The sequence below is a fragment of the Lipotes vexillifer genome, unplaced genomic scaffold (assembly GCF_000442215.2).
Source record: "Lipotes vexillifer unplaced genomic scaffold, Lipotes_vexillifer_v1.1 scaffold184, whole genome shotgun sequence".
Lineage (NCBI taxonomy): Eukaryota > Metazoa > Chordata > Mammalia > Artiodactyla > Lipotidae > Lipotes > Lipotes vexillifer.
Genome location: NW_006783561.1, coordinates 2,451,989 through 2,470,874, shown reverse-complemented (window position 1 = coordinate 2,470,874; position 18,886 = coordinate 2,451,989). Strand labels below are relative to the sequence as shown.

The 18,886-nt window shown below is 43.7% G+C and overlaps 1 protein-coding gene across 1 annotated transcript in view; it reads left to right on the top strand.

Annotated features, from left to right (window-relative positions):
- The window catches only part of HPSE2 (heparanase 2 (inactive)), a 268,280-nt gene that overhangs the window by 244,035 nt on the left and 5,359 nt on the right, over positions 1-18,886 (top strand). Inside the window, exon 9 of the mRNA XM_007456244.1 lies at positions 5,275-5,421. Coding sequence (XP_007456306.1) covers positions 5,275-5,421 — 147 coding nt within the window. The remainder of the gene's footprint in view (positions 1-5,274; positions 5,422-18,886) is intronic.

Sequence of the window (18,886 nt, the reverse complement as noted above, 5' to 3'; positions counted from 1 at the left end):
CCTCTTTTTCCCTTTGCTGTTACCACACTGGCCAGAAGGAAGGGGTGTGGTGGAATGGTTAAGAATTCCGCCATTCACTAGCATCAAATCATTCATTGCATTCAATATTCTCTCTCCATCACCAGGTCTCCTCTGCTTTCTATGGAAAGTCACTCCAGAACCTCTCTGGGGAAACCGTGCCACTGTGCTTCTGTCAGTTCCATCCCTCTTTCTCCCTGTTACATAAAAGAAAGAAATGACTTTACTAATCTGTTCCACAGATGACCTTAGTGATTACTGGGGTGAAGGTCTTTTTGTTCCTATGAGAGAAGAAAGCCCACCGTGGATGCGCTGAGCTGGCTGAGTTTGCAGATCTTCTCCATGTCCGTGGGTGTCCGGTGCCTTAGATAGGTGGGCACAAAGGTAGAAGTGTCTCTGCTCCTTCTCTGTGGGAAGCCACGTGCCCTGTCTGTGCCCCCGCATCCTCCATAGCAGTCACGAGGAAGCACTCCTGGTTCACTTAGTTTATCTGTGGCCAAAGAGGCCAAGGTCACAGAAATGTCCCAGAGTGGGCATGTTAGCTTCACGCTGTCCAGTCTTGACTAATACTCTGAAAATATATATCCTTGCTCAAAATAGGGAATTGAGTGAGAAAGTATAAGTTTACCAGTAGAATAAACCAAAGAAGGGGTCTTTTAAAATAACTCCTGCACTCCAGTCTGTATTGAACACTTGCTATGTGCCAAGCATCTTGCCAGATATTTGCATTTGTATTATCGTATTAAATTCCAAAGCTTCTATGGTATCACACGTATAGGCAAGTAGCAACATTAGTAATGTAAAGATTTTTACATTTGGAAAGAGCCCTTAGAGATCTTTGGCCTGGTGTCCTATATAACACAGAGATGCCCTTTACAATCTCCCTGACAGTCATGAACCTCTACTTGAATACCTCACTCCCTCTCATGGCATCTCTTACACTGTGGGTCGTTTCTGACCTAGAAGACCATTGTCTTTTATGACTGATTTAGGATAAAGAGTTAGATGCTCATACCAACACTAGCAGGTGCTTTTCTGCTTTCTGTTCTAGAGCCAACAAATTAGGACACTGGCAGCATAGCAGTTCTCACCCTAAGTCTTATTCAGAGAATGAATAAGTTTTGACTAGGAAACCTTCTTTTTCTAAACCATTCTGCTAACACAATGTATGTTTCTGGGAGGAGCTGAGGTCCTTAGCCAAGTTCAGAACCAACTGGAGCCTGGTGGATACTGAAGCAAAATTGAGCCTCTTGGGGTTCAAGTTCGTTTATTATTAGCAAAGCACAACTTCCTGTTTTTCAGAAGAAGTTTTTCTAAAGACTCATAAAAAGGTTCCTGAGGCTTCTTGGACATCAAATAGCTCTTACAAAACAATATTTTGATGAGTTAAGTGTAAATGAATCAGAAACATGTGGATTACATTTCGCTTAAAATACACAGCGGCTTTGAAATTAGGGAAAAAGATGTTTGGCAAGACATGGCCTGACTTTTACCGAACCCAAGAACTTTGAATTAGATTTGGAGACAATGGACCAACACAGTTTTCAAACACATAGACTTTCACTGGAAATGGCCAGCTTCACTGGAGACATTTCTAGAACAGGGACTGTTTTTCATCTGTAAGTCAAGATGCACCTCCCCATATGACACCCCTCGCCTCTTCTATCCATGATATTCCAGGCCCAGTCCCCACTCCTGACTCACTTCCTCCCCCTCCCACATGGCAACATAGGGATGTCAGGCAGCAAAAGAACAGCCAGAAAGATGAACTCCAGATACATGCATTCTCTGTTGGTGACAAAGTCTTACCATGAGTGAGACATGGAACAAGACAGATGTTCTACCAGACAGAAGGGGCATTAACTAAGAGAACCAAAAGCCCCCTGGACTTGACAACATCAGAAGGTCAGCAGTTGCCTCCAGTCCACACCTTCAGTAAGACCCCATTTCCTTAGGGAACAGATAGTCCTCCAAGATTATTTTTCTGTCGGCAGAGAATGTACATTCTTCAGGAATCTGGTTTCTCAGCATAGTACTTTCAGGTTGGTGCTGCATTCCCCAGCCAAGAATGGGTCTTCACAGCCAAAGGCCTCTGCTTAATGTCCTTGCCCATCAGCCAAGCAGGGAAAGTGATGACCGAGGGGGTCTTCAATGCCAGTTCCGACCTGAGGAGGCTCCGTGAGCTCCGTGAGAGCCTCGGCAAGTTGGTGTCTGGGTTGGCTTTCAGTACTGGCTTGTCTCCCCCAGTGGAACTGTGTAAATGGAAATCAGACCACTGCCGAGCAGCTTGAAAAGATAGCTTTCCCTGAAGCAGTGGTGTGATTTCAGGTCTCCCTCCCACCCACCACTTCCCCACATCCCTCCCTTCTCCTCTGCCATCTCCAAGGGCTCATTCTGCCCCAGCTCTGCAGAGGAGAAACTCCTAAATGCAAACACGCAGCTCTGTCCGCCTCTGCTGCTAGCCTTTGAGAAGGTTGTTTGATGGGAGTTAGCAGAAGGTTTTACCACAGTCTGTGAAAATTGGTACTCATGCACGCCTGCTTTTGCTCACACACTGAAGCCCGCAGTGCCTGTAGTTAATGATGTCTTCCTCAGTTTTGCACACAGCTAAGCTAAGCTTAAAGCCCACCAATGGAATTTTGTTGGTGTTCTTTAATGTTGGTAAATGCTAACATCGGCTAGCAGCATCTTTCTTGAGATCTCTGATGACACAAGTCTGCACAAATAAATTGGCAATTCTCTTCTGGCTCCAAAGGCTAGTTCACATGCTTCAGGGGACCGAGAAGAAGGACCAGAGGAGGAGGGACCAAATAGAAGAGTCATTTAATAACTTATCAGAATATCAATTCAGGTATCCAAAAAACCTTGAATGCAATAATGTACCCTCCTACAGATGCAAGAAAAATCATCGGACACACAGCCAAAAGGGTATACTCTGGGAATTCTTCTCATAACCTTAATGGATTGCTCTAGGCAAGTGGTTCCCAAACCAAACTCATCTGCCAAATATCCTGGAAAGATTTTTTTTAAATATCGATTCCCAGACCCCAATCACAAATGGATTAAATAAAGGGATGAGACCTGGAAACTGTATTCTGTATTTTTTTTTAATCCAAGTTATCACAATGACTGGCCCTTGGTTACTCAACTCTTAATTAGCACATTTAGAGGCATAGATGAGTGACCCTAGAGGCTGAGGTATGCTGTTTCTGAAAAGAATGATATTTTCCTGTGGGCACAGTTGACTTAGAGTTACTCTGAATTTCTCCTTTGAAAGCAGGATGGGGCCATTTTTTAAACCTGTGCTGGTTTAAAAGGATTCCAAAACAGTGAATAGTTATATAATCATGGGGTAGGTAAAGTAGCAAAAGTAGAAATAAAAAAGGTCAATAAATTTGACTGCCTAGAAGTTTTGAACTTTTGTACATCAGAATACAATGCAAACAAATTGAATCAGTCAAAGAAAACTGGGAAAAATTTTGCAATATACATGCAAACAAAGGATCACTATCTTTAATAAATAAATAGTTTTTATACATCAATAGAAAAATGGGCAAAGGGCATGAACAGTTTACAAAAGAAGAAATGGCAAAGAGGCAAATGAAAAAAAAATACTGTGCCTCAGTGTGAATTTTTTAAAAATACAAATTAATACAACATTGAAATCCCATTATCACCTCTCAGGTTGAGAAAGATATTTTAAAAGGTTAATATCCAGTGTTCTTAGGGGTATGAGGATATGGGTGCTCTCATACGTAGGTGATCAGAGCAAACTGATGCAAGCTTTCTAGATAATATCAATATTATCAAAATGTGTATATTAGTCAGGATAGATGAGGTTATGCTCTGATAACAAAGGACCTCCAAATCTCCATGGCTTTCAATACGAAAATGTATTTCTCTTTCACACTACTTGTCTGTCATGGCTCAGCTGTATCTCTCTCCACATCATCCTCATTCCAGGATGCAGATCAATAGAGCAGCCTCTCTCAAGAACATTGTCAGTCTTCTGGCAGAGGGAAGAGAGACATGGCAAAATATGGGCTGCTTACTAAAGCCTCTGCCCCAGAGGTTTTAACATGTCCACCCACACTGCATTGACCAAAGCCAATCATGTGATCACTCTAGTGTTCAACAGAGCAGGGACAAAATAATCTTCCCACAGAGAGGGGCACCAACTGGGTAGGAATCAGATATGGTGAGGAATCATACACTGCATTCCCTTTGACCTAGTGTTTCCAACTTCCAGCACTTTATCCATCAGAAATAATCATGAAGTGCAAAAAGTTTATATAAATGAGGTCCTGCATCACATAATTTATAATGGCAAAAAATTACAAACAACATAAGTCCCCAAAGGAGGAGCCTAGTTAAATAAATTTCTGTGATTGAAGAACTCAATATTCTTTTATAAGTGAAGAATATATAGGGCTTCCCTGGTGGCACACTGGTTGAGAGTCCGCCTGCCGATGCAGGGGATGCGGGTTCGTGCCCCGGTCTGGGAAGATCCCATGTGCCGCGGAGCGGCTGGGCCCGTGAGCCATGGCCGCTGAGCCTGCGCGTCCGGAGCTTGTGCTCCGCAACGGGAGAGGCCACAGCAGTGAGAGGCCGGCGTACCGCAAAAAAAAAAATATATATATATAGATATATATCTATATATATATCTATATATATATAGATATATATATAGTAACAATAACATGGCAGCATGTTTAAGATGTTCACGAACTAAAAGAACTGGTGAACAATGTGATCCCAATTATGTAAAAACTGAGAAATATATATATGTATGTGTCAAAGAACTCAGTAAATATTTGTTAAATTAATAAACTAAAAAATACTGGAAGGGTATCTACCAAAATGTTATCATATCTTAAGACACTTGGATTATGGGAGATTTTTCTTTTTCTTCTTTGTGTTTCTCTATATTTTTCCTTTTTTTCCAATCAGCATATTTTACTTCCATATTCAGAAAAAGATATTTTGTTTTCTAAAATTATTGCAATACATTTAAACAAAAACAAAAGGGGTGTGGTGGGAAGTGGGTATCTTCTTTGCAGGACACCACAGTAACAAGGCCTTCCTGTCTTTGAAGGGCTAGGATGGCCAAGAACCGTAAAATAAGTGCCCTTTCCTGGGGTAGTCCTGTTTCGTGCAGCCTGTAAATGATCTAGAAGCATCTAACAGACCACTGTGTTTCCATCTTTCTCTCTCTCTCTCTCTCTCTCTCTCTCTCTCTCTCTCTCTGGATATCAGCCACAACTATGTTCGAGGGTCCATTACACTTTTTATCATCAACTTGCACCGATCAAGAAAGAAAATTAAACTGGCCGGGACTCTCAGGGACAAGCTTGTGCACCAGTACCTACTGCAGCCCTATGGACAGGAGGGCCTGAAGTCCAAGTAAGTGCCGACCCGGAAGTAGCTTCGGAGCGAGCGCAGCAGGAGCTGGGTGTGCAGGGAGCTGGAGTGCCGCTTTGCTCAGGGCACCAAGGCTGCTGCTGATTCACTCAGGGACTGCTTACTCCCTTTAGGACCCTGGTCAAGCCCCTCCCTGTCTCTAGGCTTAGAGTCCCCAGCCATAAAGTCAAACGGTGGACAAAATATATCTCAACAAGGACACTCTTGGATTCTGGACCACAGGATTCTTCATTATGCAGGATGATCACATTTTAAGCTATTTAGCATCCTTGGTCCCCACCCACTAAATGCTAATAGCACCCCCAGTCATGTGACAACCAAAAACAGTGGTGGTTAAGAACCACATCCATTCCAGCTATAACATTCTGTAATGCTGTAACTCCCTGTTTGTCTCCATCTACAAACCTTGTGGGGCTTAAAGGAAGGAGCACTGGACAAAGGATCAGAAGTTCAGAGATCAGGAGTCAGTGCTAATGAATTAAAATTTTGGATTTAATTAAAAGATTTAATTTGGGGTTAATTTGGATTAATTTTTAATTTAATAAAAAATAAATGTAAATAAAACCCTGGAGAAATAAATAAAATAAAATCACTGTAAGAATAAAAAAAGAGTCAGTTCTGCCCCTAACTTTATAGTTTTGGGCACATCACCTCTCTGGAACGCAGTTTCCTTATCTGAACATTAGGAGAGAAATTATATTCTGGGGGCTCTGTGGTCTCTTCAAACTCTGTAAGTGTATGATTCTGTGATACTCTACCTCCCTCAGTCTCTTCTAGAGACTTTGGCAACACAGAAAGCAGCTCTAGGCCACCCCATCCTGGAGGAAGGCCTCCCAGGAAGGGTATGGGATGCTATACAAACTGGGAGCGCTCCCATTCCTTTTTTAATGTTTACCAAGTTTAACAAAGCTATAAACTTGGAGCAGGTGGCTTGTGTTCCCACAGCTGACCACAACTATTTGCGCTATAATTGTTTGCTGTTTCACTGCAACCTTGGTGGCTTGCATTTGGTTTCCAACTGTATATGCAAAGGGAACAAAACACAATCTGGGAAGTCACTTATTGAGCCTCTTTAGCCCACGCTAGATCTGTATTCAGTCTTGGTTCACATACTGGCTCTTTTTTCTGGCTATAAGTACATTGCTCCCACTTTTCTTTCCACTCAATCCTATTTATCCCAGCAGAACTCCCGTGAGCATTTTATCCCGTCTCTCCATTTCCCAGTAGTTCATGACTGGTGTGCTGAGTTCCTGGTCTTCATTCTAGGCAGGAGACTTGGTTCTGGTTCACTAAATAACATGGGCAAATCCTTTAATCCTAACCCCTAGGCCTCAGTTTCCTCATCTGCAAAATTCAAGAGTTGCTATATATTTGGTAAGGTCCCTTCTGGCTCTAAAATTCTCATCCTTGTCTGATTTTCTGAGGCCCGTATGTTTAAGTCTCCCACTGCCATTCAGTAATGACTCACAAAGTCACGTCTGGCAAAGGGACTGACTCCTCAGCAGTGATTGTGACAGTTCAGGGTCCTCTAGAACCCAAGATATTAGGAGCTGAGCCTGCCCAATGTCAGGAAGACCACGTGTACCACGTGGAAGGAACCAACCAAATGCCTTAGTCTAACAGGCTGAGGTGTCAAATCCCAGCTCTACCACTTGCTGGCTGTGTCCTGAGGCAAGTTACATCATCTCTATGAGCCTCAGTTTCTTCAACTGTAAAACTTCTCCTGTGAAGAGAAGTAAATGAAGTCATCTATGTAAAGTTCCTGATACATAGTATAAACGCTCAGTAAATGCCCATTGCCTTCCTTTGCCTCAACTCAGAACTCTAGCCGGTTGGGGACGAAGAGGGGAACAACTGCTCTAAGAATGTTCTTCAAAAGTGGTGGCATCTTCTCAGACTTTCAAGATAATGTGTGGATAAGACATTTGTTAAGATTATGATAAAAAGACATAAGAACTGCATAAATGCAAAACCATGAAACATGAGGAAATGATGGTCCAGTGTGGCACCATTTTATGAGCTTGTTTCTCCATCAACCAAGAGCACAGGCCTCTAACCCTATTTACCCAACTCTATGTCCCTGCCTCCAGGATCACAGCTCTGATGTTTGAACCTGGCCACACCTTGGCCCCTGTCCTGCTTATACGTGCTCTTTAGAGTGACTGAAGTGACTCTCACTGGCTTACCAATATGCTGCATTTCCAGTTATGCTCTCGTGCATCTAACCTTGTCACCATCTTGGTGAGGAGCTATGTTCTGGCTTTGTTGACAACGTTAGAGAAGGACAGGGGAAAAGAGAATTTCATTCCACAGGGGTCCTGAAGAGGAATTTGGTGACACCCACTGAAATCAAATAGCATGTTATGCAATTAGAAGAAGAGGGAGCTGGAACCCGGAAGCCTGGATATGAACCCAGGCTACCATTTACCTGTGTGACCTCAGCTCCCTTACCTGTCAAGTGGGGTTATTGTGAGAATCAAATTAGAGCATATGGGTGAAATGAAGCCTTCTACAAATGAAAATTTCACACATCCATGCATACACATACATATAGAAGTATAAATACAGACACACACACATGATTTTACATATATTGTATTAAAGAGAGTTTGGGATTAGAAGTCAACAGAACTGGACTCCAGCCCTATTCCTGCCAGTACACTTCACTGTGGAACTCTGGGCCCTTCACTCACTTCTCCAAGCCTGTTCCTCTTCCTGTGAACTACTGCTAATTTAACACCTCTCTCATTCTAGACAGAACGTGCTGAGCCATCTCTGACTGTAAGCTGCCGGACAGGGACTGCCGTGCACACGTTCAGGTGGCACATCCCACTCTCCTCAGTAACTGCTCATAAGAGCAGGAGCCCTCCATGGTTCTGGGATGAGGGTCTCACAGGAAGAATGTGGTTTTGGTGCAGCAGACTCTGCAGGAAAGGATGAAAGGAAATGCTAGGAAGTGATTTCAGCCTTTGGTGTCTCCTTCTCTCATTTATAAACCTCTGGGGCCAGATTCTGTGTTCTGTGCCTGCTAATTCCTTGCTGTAGCCTGAAGCCATGTCAGTTCAGAAGAGGATGGAAAGCTCTGCGAACCTGTAACTGCTTCTGTCTTTAGGAACCAGGAAGAGGCTATAAAGCAGATCAGTGTGCCATTCAAGCCACCAGTTGGGCCTTTTGGCCTGGGGTTTTAAGATTAGGGAGATAGCGGCAAACTTTTTTGATGGGTAGAGAACATGGGGTAATTCTCCTTCTCTTAGAATTGCCAACAGGGTTGGAAATAGTTCAGATCTCTGAAAGGGTAGCTGCATGTGAACTTGGGGCTCAGGGATGTTAGGTATTGTACAGGAAGCACCTTTGAGGCCACTCATCAGGCCTCAATGTCTGGACTTCCTGAGTCCAGACATCCAGGTCCACAGTGAAGGTTCCTGTTTCTGATATCAGTGAGTGAACCAGTCGTAAGACCCGCCACTCAAGTCTCGACTCTTCATGTAAGAGACAGTTCTCACTGTGGGAACCAGACAAAAGGTGGGTTCCCTATACCCTATGGGACAGAAGAAGGGAAACTTTTAGAAAACTGCAGTGTGTACCAGAGAAGGGTATTCTGTGTCTGGAATATATATTCTTCAAAGATGGCTGAAGAAAATGGGGAGATTTAATTTAGACAAGAAAAATAAGGTAAGTTGTGAGGACTTTCTTCAGATATTCAGAGGGCTGCTAAGTGAAAGAAAACAGATTTGGCCCAGGATCCTCTAAAATGACAGAAAACCAGGGACTACAATTTGAAAGAGAAAGATTTCACCACAAAACGAGCTCATTTTCCAAAGGCATGCCTGGCTTAACTGAGGACAGGACAGGCTTTCTCAGGAGGTAGACTATTAATCAAGGAATGAGTGGCCATGGCCACCTCAGAGGTGCTCTAAGATTCCTTACTCAGTGGGAGGTTGAGGTGCAAGATTACTGCTTCCCATCAAACTCTAAAATTCTATTATTTTCTTCCATTTCCCTCCCCCCACGCCCACTTCACTTGTAGAGCCTATTGTCTCTACGGTCACCAGAAAAGTAGCTTCTTCAAGCCACCAGAAAGCCACACAAAGAAACTAGTGCTACAAGAGAAAGTGGTAGTTATACCAGGCTAGTTTTCTTCCAAAAAATCTCCAGCTGTAGGTCCCTCCCCTGTCATTTTCACTGCTTTCTCACCTTTCTGGGGGAAACACTAACCATTCACACCTAAGACAGTAATATTTCCCCTTCTAGGTAAGTCTAAGAGCACCTTTGGGGCAGCTCTACTGTCTACGAGAGAATCTGCCCAATGCCTCATGTGATCACAAATCAATGAACATTGTCCTTTAGGGAATCATCTCTACCCAAGACATAAATATCTCCAATGTCTTTCAGCAAACAGAGAAGCAACATAAAGTTGGGTCAAGTAAGGCAATTTACATCAAAAAACAGGAAGACTCACTTTGTAGGGGGAAGTCAAACCAGGAGCAGGTGTCTCATCAGATCCCAGCATTCTGCCCTATGTGTCATATTCAATTCCATTTGGAGGGAAAACGATCCAAAAATTGGAAAAGAAGGAAACAACTTTCATCACACTGGTTCTTCTATTCTGATGCACTGATGCTAATAACCCTGGGGTGGAATAATGCTTTGAGGTGGTCTGGTTCACTCCTCTGCCCTCAGACAGTCCGTAGCTAGGACATCTGGACCAGAAGGTGCTCTATATCTAAAGACCTCTAGGGAAGGAGTGCCCACAGTTTCAATCGTGTCTGACCATTTAATTTTATAGGAACACTGAGGCAGACCGTGCCTGTGGCTGGGACTTTATATATAATAAACAGCACCGTGAAGCATTTTAGGGTTGAAGAAACTGAATTTTAGGGCACTAAGTGACTCATTCAAGAGTCACACAACTATTAAGTGACAGAGCTAGAAAGTACCTAGCATCCAGTTCTCCTGACCCCAAGTCCGCTGCACTTTCTTCAACACTGTGCTACCCTGAGAGTCCAGTAATGTAAAATTATAATGATATTGAAAAATATACATTATATATAGCCGAGCTCTGTCATGATACTGTCTGAGTTCATTTCATCTTAGGCTTAAGAATACAATGTATTATGTATTCATGATACATTATGAATATATTTGAAAAGTATTAGGTGACCCACCAGTTTTCTCTCCTTTAGGCTAACTCATCCCTTTTCCATTAACTTTTCTTCACAAGTCCTAATTTCAGATCCTCCGTAAAAGTTCTTCTTTGAGCTGCTTCTAAGATTTCATTTCCCAATCACAGAATTTTAGGGAAAACTGTTTTTTTTCTCAGCAAAATCAGGGAATTCCATTCTGTTTCTTCTATGCTCTTCTCAAACAAAAGGATTATTAAATACCAGGAGTGCCTGTAAGTTGATTTAACTTGAGGTCTCTAAAAATCAATCTCAGCATTTTATATTCTGACCCCATGCACACAGACACTGCCAGATCCCCTAAACCTAATGGAGCCCACCCTCAGAGGGAAAGATGCTGTCAGGGGAGGATTCCCAGGGAAACTGGAGAGTATGTATCTTCATCCATTCATCAACTTTGATTGAGATCCTACTTTGTGCCAGACATAACTCTTCCTCTTCAGCACTCTAACTTTCAGTGGCAATTAATCTGGCTAAATTCTTAATGAATTGTGGTCCCATAATTAATAAGAACTCGGGAAACCCAAGTAGACAAATTAGGAAAAAAGTCTGAACGTGAAGTTTAATGTGATGTTTCAGATCAGAATGTCTCTTGATTGTCCTAATGCCAGGCCATGTCATCACCTGACCTTCAAGAGCTATTTAATAGGGATGTTTGGAGGGGAAAGGGATTCCGAGGTCTCTGCCCTCAAAAAGTTCATCTCTATTATTAGAAGCAGCAAAACCACTGTGGGTGGTGCCATGAGAGAGGTACAGAATATTTCTGCTTTGGGGCTAATAGGTTTCATATTAAATGTTTAAATTTCATATCTGCATGAGCCTCTCCTTCAGCTGCCATGATTTTAGCTGAAAGAATTTCAAGCCTCCTATGAACCAAGAATCTTATTGCCTGTTCTGTGAAGAAATGAACATCTTTTTCTTCTTTTTCTACGTACTACTTGTTTTTTCCATCTCTGTGGGATATAACTTTTGCTTTGATTTCAGCCTCATTAAATCCTATATCAGAGGAAAACATTGGCATCTAACTGCATGCCTTTAGAGAGGTGTCATTTGATGTTAGCCAAACAGAGAGGCTCTGAAAATACTGAAGTAATTCCCAGGTGCTAAGACTTTAAAAATATCTTCATGTCCCTGTGGGAACAGACCACGTTATGATACTTCATCTCCAGATTCAGAGCTTGGCTAGTATGAAAAGTCCAGAGGGCTGAACAGGCCACCACCTGACCCACCACAGATATCGGGAAGCATCACATTTATTTTGGGACATGGACAGATCTGGTAAAAGGAGCTTTAGGAAAAACCTTAAACTTAAGAATTCTATACCAAGAATTCTCACTCAGAAACAAAACCTGAAGACCTGTCTTCTGGGACTGAAGGGGCCATTACTCCATATATCTCAGCAGATTCAAGACATCTAAGTGTTCAAGTTCTATACTGCTGATATTAGTTGGTACTTGGAGTTTTTGAACTCTGGTCGACCAGATGTACTCCCTGCAGGTTTCCATTATCCTCACTTGTCTGGGATCATTTAAATTAGTTTCTTCTTAAAATAAACCACTCTATAAAAGTTCTGAAGTTATTAAAAGATGACTTTATAGAGGAAAACTTTGGAAGTACTCTTAGAGATCAAGAAGTTTCTTCTATAACATCCCTGACAAAAAGCCCGTCAGCTTCTGTTTGATAAGACTCTTCATCTCATGAGTTGGCCCACTTTAGGACTAGACAGGTCTTATGGCAGGAAAGATCCTCCTTACTTGTGGCCAAAGGGTGTTTTCTTCCCATTTCTATCCTCGCTTTAGAAAAATTAAGCAGAGTAAATCTATACCACCCTTGTAACAATTTTCCAGTATGTGTTCCCTTAGAGTTCTAGCCTCCAAGCTAAACACTCAGCTTCTTCAGCCGTTCCTCAAATAGCAGGTTCCCTGACACTCACTGTCTGTTCACCTTGGAATCCACTGAGTTATAAACTTATCTCATATGATTAACTGTTCAATTTTCTTACCTCAGACAAGCTTAGTTGTGGAGGTCTGAGAAGGAGTGGGAAATGTGAACATTTTGTTATTACAATTTACCTCAGCAACACAGAACAGTAATATTTTAAAATCTTTTCCAACTTCATAATGAATAACAGTATTATTATGTTAAGTTGTATTCTTTAAGTATTAGTGAGGTGGAAATTTTTGCATCTATTAGCATTTTATTGCTTTTGTGAATTTTCTACATCCCCTTTGTTTATTTTTCTATTGGGCTGTTATCCACTTTATTAATGATTTGTAAGTTTTTTCTAATATAAGGCAATTTCCCCTTTGCTACCTATCATATGTGTTGAAATATTTTCCTCAGCATTTTATTTTCTATTTTTCCAACTATTTCATTTTTAGGGTATTATCTTGACATACAGAAGTGTTCCCTTTTTATACAGTTAAATCTATCTTTTGCTTTGTGGTTCCTTCTTTCCATTTATATGGTTATCTACTTATATTCCTGAAATCAGATAACTATATATCTTTACTTTCTTCTAGTTTCTTTTTTGTTTCATTTGTTATATTCATTTCTTTAATGCGTTTGGAATTTGCTTTGATGTTCTGTAAGAGCTAAGGAACATCAATAGTGCTTTTTAAGCTGAGAGTGTGTAAGGAAACCTGTTAACCTCTGCAGGGCTTCAGATGCCAGTTTTAAAATGTCAGAAAAAAAGATGATGGAGACCTCTTTTTCCTGGAGGTAAAGGCCCTGCTGTTGCACATGTAACCACATCACCTGCAGGCCTTTTGAAAGGCCACTCAGAGCCCCTCAGAGGGACAGAGGAGCTGCAGAGGCTGGGAGCAAGGAGAGGCAAGAGAGATGCCTGGGATTGGGGAGATTTACGAAATGGTCGTAGGTGAACAGGAAGGTGGTACTTCTAACCAGCAAAGTTCAGGTTAGTGTCCCAGTTCAGAAAGTCTGAAATAGATGCTGTGAGAGTATAAATATAAATATATATGACTATATGTATTTATAAGAATTCTTATACTTAAGGCTCAGAGTCAGTCTGTAGAAAAAATAAGGAGAAGTAAAAGTGTAGAGAAATAAGCCTTCCAATTTTTACTCAATGTACGCTTACTCAACAAGACTTAGAGGAGTTTGGATTCTTTTCACCCTTGTGCTCATTTGAGGGTTTTTGGTGGCTCCTAAAGAGATAGTAGCTATAAGCAATGCATACAGCATTATCTAAGTAACTAATTATATACATATCTGGAAAATATAGTGAGGGTGCTGAATGATATATTTAACCCCTTTAGTGCCTTCTGCCTGAAGAGAGCTTGAACTGCTCTTTGTCTGTGGGGAGCTCTCTGTGACACAGCCCAAGACCTGAGAGGAATCTAAATGACTATAGCGACCTTGCTTTTCAAGAAAAGCACACTTTTCCTTCTCAGTGCTAAAGAAATACAGAGTTTTTTATCTGTGCAGTTGCTCCATTGGATTTGGTTCTGAATTCCTGCCGTGAAGTGCCACGCACACACTTCCCTGGTACCTATTGAGGAGCTCATCCATCTCACCAGAGTACTCACTACAAGGAAAACATTAAATGCAGCAGTTCTGCAGAAATAGCAGAAGTGCTCACTCTACACTATTGAACAAAAAATTTGCCTTTGAAAAGTTCACATCTTTTTTTTAGTTTAAGAAACGTGGCCTCTTACATGGTACTCCAAAAGCGTAAGAAAAGACCTGTTTATTCAAAATAAATTTAGAACGTAATGGTTAGAAAACTATTTGATCCCCCACCCCTGCCCCAGCTACCAACATACTCCCACTCTTTCGTCATCAGCTCATGCTGATCAACCATGGCTGCACTTTGAATTACCTGGGGGCCTTTAAAAACCCCAGTGCCCAAGCCGCACCCCAGACCAATTAAATCAAAGTCTCTGGGCTGGGGCCCAGACTCCAGTATTTTTTAAAGCTCCCCAGGTGATTCAAATATGTGGCCAAAGTTGAGAACTACTGTCCCTCTAGAAAATGCTGGAACAAGATTCCAGCTGATTTGCATCTCTGATTTCACCCAGATTCTATTCTTCATTCAGGCACTAAGCCATTTTGCCAAAGGTGCGAACATGCCAGGAGCCCCTGGGAGTTCTCTATGACTAAGTGGAAAGATGTGTACGGTTCCCAAAGGTTTTATTGTTTGTTTTGTTTTAACTCCCAGATTAGTAATGTACAGATCTCTGTGCAGATTAGAGGATTATAAAATGCTTTTATATTTTACAGTGACTTGACATCTTAAACCAAGATGTTTAGGAATCCAGCATTTTCACTGTTACTTTCTGAGAGATTTCATTTGCTCTCAGCTCTAGAATACATTTTCTTCCAGATCATTCCCAGCAGCTGGAATCTCTCTGCATAGCTGTCCATCAATACTGTGGTGTCCCCACCCCAGCTCCACTCACTTGGGGACCCTCGTTGCAAGCAGAGATTTCCATTCTGTTCCAGATGACCCAGATGAAATCCTGGTAAATGAGCACTTAGAGTAAAGCTAACACGTTTCTGGGCAGTTGATTCTAAACTGAGGGGCAGGGAAGCAGAACACATACGCAGTTCTGGTGGGCAGAGAAGAAATTATCCTTTCTTCTCCTTTCTCCACATCCTCCAGAGGCTGTGGTTTAGGTGATGGACAAACATAAGCCTCAGGGGACTGAAAAGTCCTAATCCACCTCATCCCTATAGCAGGTCCAGGGCCTTGAATCAGTATTTCTTTGGCTGCCAAGCATCGGGAACCCACAACAGGATGTGGTTCATTCAGACAAGGGGTTGGAGCTCCAAGCTGTGGACCAGCTGCCAAACACCAGCAATCGCTTGACAGCCTATCCTCCTCCCCACTCACCTTCTCTAGAACAACTCAGAGTCACCACACTCTTTGTACTCTGACATCTGTGGACCCTGGAGCAGAACCTGTGCCACCGGGACATCTTATTTTTCCCTTTTGAGGGTACACCAGTGCACCTGATGTTATAGGGAACACTGTCAAAATCTGATCAAACTGAGCTATTTATCCCTTTGGTTTAACATATTTGAATAGGTTTCCAGGAAGCCGTGACCTTACAGTAATGGAACTCATTTTGGGCATGACTAATGGACTCTATTTCATACCCTCACATATGGAAAACCTGTCTGTGCACACACATGCCTGCCCTTTTACCTGACTCTCTTGATCTCACCTGCAGACTGCCTGTAATAAAGAGAATGCTTCTGATCATCTACTGCCCCTTCCAGCTCCACACAATTAGGACTGGGGAAACCTCGTCCCTCCCCACACAGGATACTTTAAGACAAGACCGACCACAGAGGGTAAATATAGGAGGATGCATGCGTAAGGAAGGGAGAGATGAATTCTAACCTGGGAATCTGGGAAATCCTCAGGGCTGAGGACCATTGAGCAGGAGCTGCAAGGATGAGCCATACATCTAGGAAATGCTGGAGGGAAGGCGATTCCAGGCAATTGAATGAGCTTGCTAAAGGTTTAGAAGTACGAAAGTTCAAGGGCCATTTTGTTTGGGGCCATAGCATATCGTCTCACGTGACTGGAATAGAGGATGCTTTATGAGGTGAGGGGAGAGGCCATAAAAATACATTAGTGCCAGAATGCAGAAGGCCTTGAAATCCAGGCCATGAAGTTTGATTTTCTTTCTCTCCTTGTGTAATGTGTTAATTATAGTGCCTCTGACCACACATTTGCATATTTCTGTGTTTTCTGTCATAGTGGGTAAGGATTACATCTGTTATAATTGAATTTGTACAACACAAAGAACAGTAGGACTATGAATAATGCGCCTTTCATACCATTTGTGAATGTCGGTGATCATGACACCAAGTCTTTACCATGGGAGGAAACAGAGTTAACCACATGGTAAAGTCTCCATGATTTTAATAGCTGGTTCCTATTGTGGTTTGAGTGTGATATGCCTATGACATGGAGCTTTGAGATGGTCACAGAATCAAATTGTCTTCTCAGAGTGCCCCCAGATGACTGCCTCCTCTGTTGGAAGTTAACAATATCAGTGTAAATCCAGGTTTCTTAGCTGGGCTCTCACCTTGTTTGCCAAGTGTGCTGTTATTTTAAACCACTAGAAGCAGATGGTAGGATCCCATGATGGCATAAACCATTATTACACAGACTTGGATAGAACACAGATCAAATCACGACCCCCAAACCTAACTGCAAACAGGAAAAGCTTACATCCCTAACAACTTGCCTAAAAATCCCCACCTCTGCTTGCGTAAAGGAGTCCTAGTTCAGTGATACAGAAGTTTGATTGAAACTCCTCATTATTTCAATATGTTCTCAAAGAACAGGACATAGGGCAAATGATCTTATCAGCCTCAAATTGTCTAAGTGGCCAGGAACTTCATATATAATGCGGGCTTTTCAAGCGGTAAGGGGAAAAGGAAGCGTTCACCTCCATTTTTCACTTTGTCTCCTCTCTTTAACAACAGCAGAGTAAGGGATTGGAGTGTCCAACCAACCACATGAGAACCCTTGGAGAGGCTGACTGAGTGGAACCCCACAAGCATTAATGTGAACTACTATCATGCGCAAGAATGCACTGAACCACGTGCCACTGAAAACTTGGAAATGAGAACAATTAGCCTAGCAGGAGAACAATCCCCCGACACACAGGAGAAAGCTTCAGGACACGCTTGGGAGGAAGTAATCCTCCCAATGACCCCTCAGGAGTAGGAGCTCCCCTGAGAGGGTCATGAGCGTCCTACTGAACGCTTTTGCTTCAGCTGGGCAAGTGGGGCCTAGCCTGCTGCGGCCACCTCCGAGCGGCCCTCCTCAGCGGGTAGCATCACTCACGGCCATTTCAAAGGAGCCTCCTCTCTAAGCTACTCCAGATGCACAGCCTCTCCCGGAGCAGGGAAATTGAGCGAGGCCCCTGCGTCCTCAAACCCGGCCGGGCTCCCTCACGGCTCTAACCTGCCCCTGAGCTGGAGAAGGGCAGGGCAGCTGCACACACCAGTTTCCTAACTCAGCGAGGGGACCTCCACAGGCAACTGGGCCTCGGGGGCCTGTAAAGCGCACACAGGTGCGGCTGGCGGGAGGGCGGGGCGCCGGGACCCAGGCAGGAGAGCCGGGCGCCGAGTCGCGCGGCGCCGCCAGCCCCGCACCTACCTGCGCCCCCCCTTCCCTGCACGCCAGCCGGGGAGCCGCACCCACGGCAGGAATCGCAGCCCGACCTCGCACGGTTCCTTAATATTAGCCACATTGCGGGGGTGCCGAGTGCACCGCAACGAAGTTTTTGTCGGGACTGGAGTGATCCTGCGGTTTGTTGCTCCAGGAGGCCAAGGGCCGCGCACGTCTCCGGGCCTTGCCGGGACCGCAGAGCAGGCTGGAGGGGCAGAGGCAGGGGCTCCGCTTCTGGGGAGCCGGCGCGCGGGCTCTCAGCACCGTTGTGAAGAGCAAGGGGGACCTCTAGTGGCGCGCGAGGAAGCACGCTGGCACCAGAGCAGCAAAGGGAGCTGAATACCCTCCCTGCCCCACACTCCTCAGATTATTATACCTTCTCCCTTCTCTCCTCCTTCCTCCCTCCCTTCTGCTCCCCACTCCTGCTTTCCCTCCCTCCCTCCCTCTCTCTCACTTAACAATCCAGCAACCCAGACCAGAGCCAACTGTGACATTTCTAGGCCTGCACACGTCATGCTCAGATGTGGACTCTAACTCAAGTCTCTGTCCTCCCACCACAGTGTCTTTTCCTTCCAGATTGTAGTTGTCTACCCATGTATTTATATCCCATCCTTCTTTTACTGAGCACCTGCTATATGTGGGTTAGTGGACAGGAGAGCACGAGATGAACAGGGCAGACACATGGTCTTCCTGACTAGGGGAGGGACTGACAAGCAGTCAGCGATCCCAGTGCTGTGACGAGTGCAGAGACAGGAGGAGTACTGGGTGATAGGGAGTGCTGTGCCCTGAAGGACGGGTAGGAGTTAGCAGGGCAAAGGAGGCTGGAAGCAGGGATGGAGTATGGAGAAGGCGCCAGGAAGAGTGACAACATATACAAAAACCCTGAGAGTAGAGAGATTGTGACTGGAGGAAGCGCAACACAGAACGCAAGGAGGTGGGAGGTGGTGGGGAGCTGCAATGGGCAGCAGCTACAGGGGCCTCTACGGGCTGCAGACGGAGGTAAATGGCCTCGCTCATGGGGTCTTGTAAGGACTTTGGAGAATGTTCTAAGATCAGCAGGAAGGTGCTGGGTATTTAGACAGGTGAGTGACTTGATCTGTTTTCTATTTGT